Source organism: Magnolia sinica, chromosome 5 (assembly GCF_029962835.1).
Source record: "Magnolia sinica isolate HGM2019 chromosome 5, MsV1, whole genome shotgun sequence".
Lineage (NCBI taxonomy): Eukaryota > Viridiplantae > Streptophyta > Magnoliopsida > Magnoliales > Magnoliaceae > Magnolia > Magnolia sinica.
Window position 1 is genome coordinate 2,163,590 of NC_080577.1, and position 11,996 is coordinate 2,175,585.

Here is an 11,996-nt window from a genome sequence, read left to right on the forward strand (position 1 = left end):
TACTTAAAAATACTTAATTACTCTAATTAAATTTTTTAACTTTTCTACTTTTTATGAGTTATTGAAAAGAAGCTGGTTATTTACCAAACATACTCATCCTCTTAACAAGTAAAAACTAAGATAAGTTCCTAATAGCATATGTAACCTATCTTAAGCAACTTACTATATACTTACTCTTGCTTGGGTGGTAGAATCTTAGGAGTTTCAACGCCCGGTTAAGGGTTTGAGTATCCATAGGTGGTGAAATCCCACTACTCACACGAGTGTGTGGGGGGGGGGTGTGTGCGTGTTTTTTTTTTTTCTACTATCCAAATAGGCACAGAAAAGTAACTGTTTTTACTATCCTGATAATTAAGCTACTTATTACGATAATTAAGTTTGATTAACTATTAATTATAAATACTTATTTACTAAATAAAAAATAAGAAAATTTAAGCATCTCAGCCATTTTATTTTGCTTTTTAACTTTTCTAAAAAGTCCAGAGCTATCTGACAAATAACCCCTGTTCCAGCAGGAAAAGTGTCTTGCCGCAGCACGACTAGTGGTATAATCGTCTTCCTCTGCAACACGTGCGTTGTCGCGGTGCCAGTAGCCTCCATTCCAGGAAACGGATTGGCTACTCCCCTTGCCACCAGCCAATGGCTGGTGGTCGGTGCTCTGTGGGACCCACCATGATGTATGTGTTTCATCCATGCCGTCCATATAGTTTTCTAGATTATTTTATGTTATGAGACCAAAAATGAGGTATATCTCAATCTCAAGTGGATCACGTTACAGGAAACAGTGTTGAATGAATTTAGACCATTAAAAACTATTTGGGAGCCATTAAAGTTTTGGATCAAGCTGATCTTTGTTTTTTTCCCTTCATCTGGGTCTGTATGACCTAATCAACAGATTGGATGTCAAATAAACAGTACAGCGGGCCTTAGGAGGATTTTAATGGTGGATATCCAATCAATATTGTTTTCCTGTGGTGTGGTCCAACTGAAATTTATATCCCTTTTCTCTTTGGGATCAAGCCTAAAATGATCTTAAAAAATGGATGAACAGAATGGATGAAACACATACATCATGGTGGGTCCCACAGAGCACCTACTAGCAAATCCGTTTCCGACCCAAAATGGCCTATTTGTGGAATAAAATTACTGCGGATTGGGTGCGACCCTAGATCCAGCCAAATGCGTGCACCCCTGTCTGTGGGGACTACCTCGATGTATCTGCCGTCCATCAGTTTTTCCAGATTATTTTAGAGGATGGTATCAAAAATGACACAGAAAAAAACTCAGATGGACTACATTATAGGGATTGAATTCCCACGATAAAAAACTTCTTGGGGCCATAAAAATTTTGGATCAAACTGATTTTTGTGTTTTTCCTTGGTCCATGTCTGTGTAACCTTACCAAAAGGTAGGATAAAAAATAAGCATGACGGTGGACCTTAGGAAGTCTTTAATGGTCGGTGCTCATTGAAATATTTTTCCTTTTGTGTGATCCAACCGAGACTTATATATTCTTCATTTTTTAGACCATGCCTTAAAATGAGATGAAAAAACTGATGGACGGAGTGGATATAACACATACATGGATATAGGGTCAGGACCCGCGTCCGGGTCGCACCTAATCGGCATCCAACAGAATAAACTTTTTTTCTTTCCACACATTTATGAATGGTTGTGCACTGTACTTTCATCCAGCAAGGGAACAGCAGTGCAAATGACGTGGCAACACGTGAGTTAACGGTGGTGCAAATGACGTGGCAACACGTGAGTGAACAGTGGCAGGGTACGAATGACGTGGAAACACGTAGGTTTTCCTTTTGGAACACTCGGGACTCTGCTTCAGTAGTAATCCCTCCTTGGTACTGGTCAGGTGCTGGAAAAGCTATGTGAGCCCCACCATCTGTCTTATCCATGCAGTCCATTCATTTTTACCACTAATTTTAAAGTATGGACATAAAAATAAGGTAGATTTAAATCTCAAGTGAACCACACCACAGGAAGCAGTGATTAAATGCCCATAATAAATAACTTCCAGGACTACTGTAATCCAGGTCACACAGACCTTGATGAATTCAATCCCGCTGTACGGATTGAATCCCCACCATTAAAAGCTTCTTAGGGCCATAAAAATTTTGGATCAAACTTCTTTTTGTGTATTTCTTACCTTATCAGAGGCGAAATAAATATCACGGTGTACCCTAATAAGTCTTAAATGGTTGGTGTTCACTCAAAAATGTTTTCTTTAGTGTGGCCCACCTGAGATTTTTAGCTGTTTCATTTTTTGGATCATATTTTAAAATGAGCTGGCAAAATTGCTAAACGGAGTGGATATAACACATATAGAGCTAGGTCCCATGGTCAGGGCCGCACCTACTTGGCTGCAATCAGGGCGCACTTAATCCGCATCCGACAAATTCTTTTTTTTCTAAGTACTACTAAAATTAATGGTGGTGCACTGCCCAGCAAGTAAAGGGTTGTGCAAATGACATGGCAACACGTACGTTATCCATTTGGAACACTCAGGGTCAACTTCATTAGTTATATGGTCGGTACGGAAAAGCTTTGTGTACCTATTATGATATATGTCTCTTATTTACCTCTCAATTATTTTTCATGACGTGGGTGAAAAACAAGAGGGAAATTTAAATTTCACATAAAACACACCGTAGGAAATAATTGTGATTGAATGACCATAGTAAATAACTTCCTCTCGTCCATTATAATGTTTAATTGCCATCTAATATGTTAATTAGGTCATCCAGTCCTAGATGAATGGAAAACTTAAATATTAGATTGATCCAAAACTTTTATACCTTTGAGAAGTTTTTAATGATGGGCACTCAATCACCCGATGTGATCAATCTGAGATTTAGATCTGCCTTGTTCTAGGGCCTATGTCCTGAGATGATTAGAAAAAATTGGATGAATTGCGTTGATAAAACACATACATCATGGACGGCTTTTTCCAGCACTGACTGGTACCTGGTAGTGAATCGGAATCCGAACATTCAAGCAGAGAATATTAGATTTGTGGTGATGGGAGCATTCTCATACGTCGCACGTGGAAATGAGGCACGCAGATGCCATCTCTCAAACTCCAGCTGCTTAGACGCAGAGAGCGACTAATATACTTCAAGTGCCATTTCAAAACGAAATCAGATTGATTAATGAGCTACTCAGTAGGCTTTTATTGTAATAGGAATACTCTGATGGGCCCACCGTGAATATATGCGGTTTATCCAAGCCATCCATCCGTTTTTTCAGATCATTTTAAGTGATGATCCCAAAACTGAAGTATATCCGAAGCTCAAGTGGACTACACAATAGGAAGCATTGAGAATAATGATTTCCACCGTTGAAACCTTCCTAAGACCCACATTGATTTTTATTTGTCATCTAACATGTTCGTAAGATTACACACAAGAATTTTTCAATGATATACATTCAATTCACACTGTTTCCTGTGGTGTGGTCCATTTGAGCTTTTGATATGATTCATTTTTGGTTTCAAGACTTAAAATTATCTAGTAAAATAAATTGACAGAGTGGATAAAACACATAAATCACGGTGGGCCCCACGTAGATTACTCAGTACGCAGTCGGCTTACTTTCAAAACTGGCCGCGACTGCCCAAACAAAATATCGTAAATAATTTATTACCTTCTAAAGATACATTAAAACATTGCCTTCTATTAAATAATTTTTTTAAAAAAATAATATAAAAAAAATCAGAAAGAAAATAATGGACCGTTAAACATCTATCATTATCCAGTTGGCTCCTCTGAGTTGGATTAAAATAATTGCTCATATTTCAAATGATTCCAAGCCATTTGCGCTATTTATACCCGTCCCTTCCATGGCGAATGAAAATCTCATTCAAGATTGTCCAGTTCTCCTGAGGTTTGGTCCTCGTTCAGATATTACTTTGTGCGGAAAATGGCTGATAAACTGCGGTTGGCAATAGGGATAATGGGTATTAAAATTCTCTCCTTTTTCTTTTTTTCTTTTTTTTTTTTCCAAACGCCATTCATATCTTTATGAAATGTGTCGAAGATTGTTATAATCATTTGTCTTTGGTCTGTGGTTTTTGCAGGAAATGCCACTTCTTTGATGCTTTATGCAGCACCTGTGTAATTAGAACAGTCGATTATTACTATTTTGTTGTTTTAACTTTAAATTATTTCAGGACTTTTTTATGTTTTTTTTAAATGTTCTTCCAGATTAACTTTCAAGAAGGTCATTAGGAATGGAAGCACTGAAGAATTTTCCTGCATCCCATACATCATAGCTTTTTTCAATTGCCTTCTATATACCTTATATGGTTCGCCGGTTGTGAGCATCGGGTGGGAGAACTTTCCAATCATCACCGTTAACGGGCTCGGGATTCTTCTAGAGTTCTCATTCATCCTCACCTATTTCTGGTTCACCTCAACTAATAGAAAGGCAAGATTCTTTTTTTATTTTTTTATTTTTTTTAAACTCATGTACTAATGAAATCGTTATCTTATGGGTGGCTGCAGAAGCTGGTATTGCTGATGTTGGTGACCGTTGCTGTAGTGTTTTGCACCACTGCATCAGTATCAACATTGGTATTTGATGATCATCGTCATCGTAAAGCACTTGTCGGATGCATTGGACTCGTGTCCTCTGTAGCCATGTATGCGTCTCCCCTCATAGCTATGGTACGTCCTCTTACTTTAACTTCATCCCAGATTTTCAATATTCACGCGCACATCTTTGAAGAATCTGCTTACCAGAGAGGAATTGCAAACTAACCACATAAGAGAAAGGAAACACCCTAGAGGCAGAACATAGGTGCCGACCTCTCCGCCACCAATACAGAAACTCATGTTTGTTGTGATTTGATTGGGTCACATCATCAAACACTGCATTTGATGCAGTAGTGCTGACAATGTTAATGATAGCTTGACCAATTACCATGCTGCACGAAAACAGAAGTTTCTTGTCCATGGCAAACAGAGGATCCAAATTCCTCTTAGAATACATAATTTTAAAAATCCCATAAAATTCTTTATATATAGATGCGGTCAACATTTTCTAAGTAGGGCTAACCACATAAGAGAAAGAAAACACTCCGGAGCTAGAATATAGGTGCTGACCTCTCACGCCACCAACACAAAAACTCATGTTTGTTGCGATTTGATTGGGTCACATCATCAAACATTGTGTTTAATGTAATAGTGTGGACAATGTCAATGATAGCCTGACCAATTGTGATGCTACACGAGAACAGAAGTTTCTTGTCCATGGCAAACAGAGGATCCAAATTCCTTTTAGAATCCGTAATTTTAAAAATCCTATAAAAAATTTTATAGATTCAGTCAACATTTTCTAAGTAGGGCTAATCATGTAAGAGAAATGGAACACTACATAGCCAGAACATAGGTGCCGACCTCTCCACCACCAACACATAAACTCATATTTGTTGCAATTTGATTGGGTCATATCATCGAACACTACATTTAATGCAGTAGTGCTGACAATATCAATAATGGCCAGACCAATTACGATGCTGCAGCAAAACAGAAGTTTCTTGTTCACAGCAAACAGAGGATCCCAAATCCTTTTAGAATTATTAAATTTAAAAATCCCATAAAATTCTTTATAGACTCGGTCAACATTTTCTAAGTGGGCTGACCCACCATGCGCGGCTGGAGTCCGGCCTCTTACTTCAAAATATTGCAGGCCGGGCTTGGATGGAGGTTGGCCAGGCCCTGACTCGGCCGTTGACATCCTTATTTATAAGTCATCCATTTCTTGTGGCCAATGTGGATGAATGGTATAGCCGTACTCTCTGCGCAAGCACGTACACTACATACACACACATTAGGGATGATAAAAAGCTTATGATTTTGTTATGGAAATATGAATTGCAGAGGCGAGTAATAGATACAGAAAGCGTTGAATTCATGCCTTTCCATCTGTCCCTGTTCTCGTTCATGACCAGCTCCCTGTGGATGACATATGGCCTCTTGGGACGCGATCTATTTCTTGTAGTAAGTATATCCACTTTCAATACAGAAAAAGCAAATCATAGGATATAGACAACCTATGGTTTTTTCACCTTCCAATCAAAGGACGGCTAGGATCATTCCTCTTGGATGAATTTCTAGCCACGGACCATAGACGGCAGTACACAAAAGGTGAACCGTTGATGTGGAAGGGTGTTTGTATCATATGATTTGTTTCCACTCAAGGGTGTTTGGATAGTAAGTTACTTAAAATAAGCTACTTATGCCTCAAGTAGCTTATCTTTATTTCTACTTATTAAAGTGTAGTAATTAAGTAACTCTAATTTTTTTTTAAAAAAAGTTACTTATAATTAATTATAAACCAAACTTACTTATTTCAAATAAGTTCCTTATCTATTACTGTAAGTAGAAAAAATAAGTGGTATCCAAACGGGCCCTTACAAAAGTTATTACTGAATAACTGAACTTTGTATTGGTTTGCCAGTCACCGAATCTGTTGGGCAGCCCGTTGTGCTTCCTGCAGCTGGTGTTATACTGCAGGTACAGGAAAAAGAGTGAAAGTTGGCCTCAAGACGATCTAAGGATTAAGCTTACTTTTTCTTAGGGTTATATATTTTGGAATGTATGGAGAGTTTATACAGTGCTTATGGTTTTCATTTGAATGAGATTGGATCATCTTAATTTTATGATGATTTGGGTTTGAACATTGATTGGATCATACTTGCAGAGAATGTGGGCCCCAAGCAGCCAAAGGTCGACAGAGCAAAGACGGGCTGGAAGGAAACAGACATGAATTGCCCGCGCCCCTTCTGCTAGGCAGATGTGGGGCCCGACAAGATGTCTGAATGACATCCACTCCGTCCATCAGTTTAGCCACATGAGTAAAAAAATGAGGTAGATCCAAGTTAAGTGGCGCATGCCATAAGAAATGGTGGATATTGGACGTCCACCATGGAAACTTTGGTGGGGTCACTTTTTCACTTCACACCTAGTGGGAGTAACTTAATGGTTTAGATGGTGTGTAAAAATCATAGTGGGCACTGGGACAGTTTTAGCAGTGGGTGTTTCCATAATCAGTTGTGTGGCCCACTTGAGTTTCAGATTTACTTCATTTTTTAGGCCCGAGTATTAGCAGAAGTAATGGACAGTGCATTTATAGCATACCGCGACCACCACAGATATTCCGCTGTGGGAAGCACAAGGAAGCCGCAACTGAAGGAAATGCCGCATCACCTCAAGAATGTGGTGCTGAGACTCGCCAAGCACAGGGCCACAAGTTAGTGTAGAGGGAGATGCCAGGCCTATATTTTGAAAATGATGAAACTCGAAGTGTGACTATTGCCTGACGTGCATAGGAGACTTGATGTGGAAGATCGATTCCCTCGTCCACCAACTTAGCTACCCTCTGCCTGGTCCAAGGCTAAAAAATAGGCCCTAGACCTAATTTAAAACTCAAGGGCAGGTTCCTCTCTTAATTATTCCTAAGAAAATAGAGTTTTTTGCTGATATATTAAAGGAAGATATTTGCATGTGATTTTTACAAGGCCCACTGTGATGATTATATGAAATTCACTCCAACCAATGGATGCACAGCAATTTTTAAGCATGACGTGTCTAACATTTTAAGTCTATTGGTGATTTAGTTAGACTATACCATGGGAAAGAATTTGGAGGGTGAGTATTGCCAAGTTCATTGTTTCCAATCACGTGAACCACCTGAATCATGAACAAAGTTGGTTTTGGACCTTGGGCTTAACATGGGTTGACCCACCCTCTGGTTGAGGTGAATTTTATATAAATATCATGGTGGGCCCATCCAAGCTACTAGCCAAAATAGCTTAGGTCATGCATACAATGGGGCCCACCTAAGTAAAGCCCATTTGCTTACACGCTCACCCAAGCGTTTTTCTCAAGAAGGAAGTGGAATGGTAATGAGTTGACTTTTTGAGAACGTTTTTTTTTTTAATGAGTTGACTTTTTGAGGTCGTTTTTTTTTTTTTTTTTAAAGTATTTGAATATAAATCACATGTGTGTGTATCAGCAAAATTCCCTTTTAAGTATATTTTTGTAAAATTCATTTAGAGATCATGGAAATAAAGGTATTGCAAATACTTATTTCGCTGTGTTTTGAAATCTCAATAAAATATTATGATTTTCATATAATTCAAATGAAATATATATATATATTTTTTAAATTCATTTTTTAAGACAAAACACATACACATATAACAAAGGTGTTACTAGACTACTAATTTACTATACATGTGCATATTGATGATAGCCCAAAATAATCAAATTATTAGATGCAAAACTAAAATCACATTAATAAAATGATCTAAACCATCTAATAAATGGACATTTAAACGAAATATTAGAAACGTGAGTCGCTTGTTTATGATTTTTACATTTGCGGCTCATCCAAGGTTCAAAATTTTCTTAATTTTTACCAAAATATATATTTCAATAGGCTCGTTATAATTCTTATATTAAATATCACACACACACATATTAATTTGGAATATAAAAAGTTAATAAATTTCAAGTATTATGTATATGGAGAATTCAATTCATTCCAACTGCAAATGCCTAAATCAAATATTTGGATTTCAATGCATTTCAACCAAACACAACTAAGGGGTCGTTTGGCACAGTGGATTGGAGGGGATTTGAGGGGGTTTCAAATCCCCTGGTTGTTTGGCAGCATAAAGTGGGGGTTTCAAATCCATGGGGTTTCCAATCCCCTCTTTGAGGGGGTTTGTAATCCAAGGTGAGAGCTTAGATTAAACCTAAAATCATTTTAATAGTTGCAAGTGTAACATGTGTGTCACTATACACTATCATTCTATTAGGCACATGACCCACTAATGATGACCAGCACTGTCCAAACATTGTCCATGTAAATCAACCATTAAAAATCGATGGTTAGTCACTTAGACATGTTCTTGTGCTTATGGCCCATTCGAGACTTGAAATTTCATCATTTTCTAGTAAAGCATATATTTCAACGGGCTTATCACAACCATCGTGTCAAAAGTTATATATCTCACTAATTATAGATATTAAAGTTGATTTGGTAATTAAATTCAAACCCGTGTAAATAAACCATAGATAGTTACTTTTAGATTAAAGTTGATTCACACTCCAAGGTGCCAAACACACCAGGAGGATTGCAAATCTAAGGGGGTCCAAATCCATGCTCCCAAACAGGCCCTAAGGATTAGTATTGCTGTCGATAAAACTGAACTAACCAATTAACTAGAATAAGATGGAAGTTGTAACACTTCATTTTTTTTAAACAGTGGGTTCCACTGTTACCTATGGTGTGACCCACATGAGCTTTGGATGGCCTTCACTTTTGGGCACATGCCCTAACCTTGTCGGGCAAAACTGATGAACGGTGTGGATTTGTTACATCATTCCTGTGGGGCACACTCTCTTAAAAAAACAAAACAAAACAAAGTGACGTGCTGACGCATGTCACCCACGAACTAGCCCATCTCTCCTCCGCGACTCTCTCTCTCTCTCTCTCCTTCCCTTCTTCTTCGCGGTACAGTTGCACACGTAAACCCATCTGACCATGCATGCTATCATCGTGGTGGGACGCACTCCTCAATCTAAACCGTCCAATGAACCCGGACCCTCGATTAACTCTAGCCCTTGAAATCTTTTACGTAAAAACATTTTATGTGGTTCACCTTGAAGCTTGATTTGAACTAAATTTTTTTAGCACCAGGACCTGTGAAACCTGATTAATGGCCTGATTTCTCTCAGCTATTATGGTAGACCCTACATCACTACCCACTTCTTACCGTTACAACAACTGAAAGCAGAAATTTGCCTTGTGCACGAAGTCACGCTCTCATGTTCCTTTCTCTCTCAGACTCTTTTATATACAAATCACATCTCTTACGATCGTGGAGATTTTTCTCATTGATACCAACCCGCTCACTCATCAATTCACAGCCATTGAAAAGCCCACCATTAAGATCTTTAAAAATCATTTTTTTCCTATTTCTCAATTTTATGCAACTAGTAGCTGCACCTTCTAACTTCAAAATCAATCTGAAACTTCAAATTGTGGAGCCTACAAGCTTTGTACGGTCTGTAAGAACCATCCACAGCTGTCAGTGTTGCAAAATGCATCAATCCAGATTCTGACATGATCGTCTTCTTCATCTATACCACCGTTGTCTGATATATGTAAATCAGAATTACAGTACATATTAAAAATAAATTTGACCATTAATTAATATACAGGGTCTTAGTATGTATATTTACATCCTGTAATGGGTAAATTGTTTCTCAGATAGTTATTTTGAAAGCAATGTATAATTGTAATATAAGCCAACTCATTAAGTCAATTAGCTTGTAATTATTCATTTATTTTCAAAAGTTTTTGTACAGATAAAAACCTTAATTATGAGAATTGTATTGAAACCATAGGTAAATCTTATCTTATCGGACCAATCATAGCATACAAATTCAATTTTGTTCGTGATCGTTACATCGAATTAGATTTGTAGCAGACTTTGTTATCCAGAGAATAATCCTACGAAAATTCATATCTATACCAGAGTGTTTTAACATCACAACAAGTAGGTGATCATTTCCTGTTGAAAAATTCAAAAATAACTGTCTTATATGATCTAGACATTGAGATATTCTTTATTCGACTGAACCAATACAAATATTTTTTTTTTCCATTTAATATTATCTAGTGGTGATGATGAATATTCATTAAATGAACATAGACGCTATATCTGTCATATTTCCTTGTAAGTTAGATGCATTTTATGTGAACTATTTTTTTTAATGTAAAGATTTAATGATTCTTACTGGTGATCTGCTCAGGGTCATTCCCGAAATGATCGACACGATATGGGTGCTCTGCCCAGAGTCATTCCCAAAATGATTGGCACGGGTGCTCTGCCTTGGGTGATTCCATAAAAGGATCAGTACACACGGGTGCACTGCCCTGGGCTTTTATCCGTAAAAGGTTATACCGGTGTTCTACCGAGGGTTATACCTTGAAAGGATCAACACCGGTGCTCTGTCGTGTGTCATTCCCTAAAAGAATCAACACAAATGGGTGTTTTGTCTACTCCAAATCTTAGTATTTTTAGAAAAGTTATGTCAAACAATTTATTCATTTCATATTCATGAATGTCAAATTATTAATTATGATTTTAATTAAATTTAATGATCACCTTGTTTTGATTAATATGTCAAGGTTAATTTGGTAATATTTGTGAGTCTTCAACTCGGAATCATGTGATCCTATTGAGTTGTCAACTCATTATGTTTTAACCATTTCAGGTTATAAATATTTTGAATATGCAGGATACTACTATTAGTAGTGGAGCATTAAATGTGGTTGGATGTACGTGGCATGTCATTATACATATGATTAATTTTATTTTATTTTAGAATTATGAATGTAGTAAAGTTTGACTTCATTTTCTTACTTCAAGTTAAGTTAAATAATTATGCATCAATGTAATAACAGATTATGTAATTAATCATCTTATCATGCGTTTGGATTTTAAAATTGTGGACTATAGTGGGAGAAAATGAAATGCATATTTAATTGTTATACCTCTTTTTTTTTTAAAAAAAAAAATAATTTATTTTTAAGTTACGAGTTTGGAATTCGGGTCTTAGGCACCCTATTCGGGTACCTGAATTTTGGTGCGTGACAGAAGTAATACAAGGTCAATAGGCCGGATGAGAGGTCGTGAATGAACCCCCAAGACTAATCCAAGCATCAACCATAAGTGGTAATTTCGGTCATCTAGTTGGCACCACACCGTCTCAACCAAAGAGCAACTAATGAAGTCAACCTTGAGAGATGACCACCAAGGGTCTAGACCTCAGGACTCAACTCTAACTTCAGTCACTGACTTTAGTTATCAGCCTAGGTCAGTAAGAACTCGGCCAGCGGTTTAGAGATCGGCCTTGACTATCAACCTCGACGTCTTTGGATCCTGATTATTAGGGGATATC

The 11,996-nt window shown here is 37.4% G+C and overlaps 1 protein-coding gene across 1 annotated transcript; it reads left to right on the forward strand.

Moving 5' to 3' along the window:
• Positions 1–3,756: 3,756 nt before the first annotated feature.
• LOC131245087 (bidirectional sugar transporter SWEET3b-like) lies at positions 3,757–6,682 on the forward strand. The gene is made up of 6 exons (XM_058244305.1): positions 3,757–3,973; positions 4,094–4,130; positions 4,221–4,443; positions 4,521–4,682; positions 5,898–6,017; positions 6,478–6,682. Exons 1-6 carry the CDS (start codon positions 3,937–3,939, stop codon positions 6,595–6,597), a joined length of 699 nt encoding a protein of 232 aa, XP_058100288.1. The 5' UTR covers positions 3,757–3,936; the 3' UTR covers positions 6,598–6,682.
• The last annotated feature ends 5,314 nt before the right edge of the window (positions 6,683–11,996 follow it).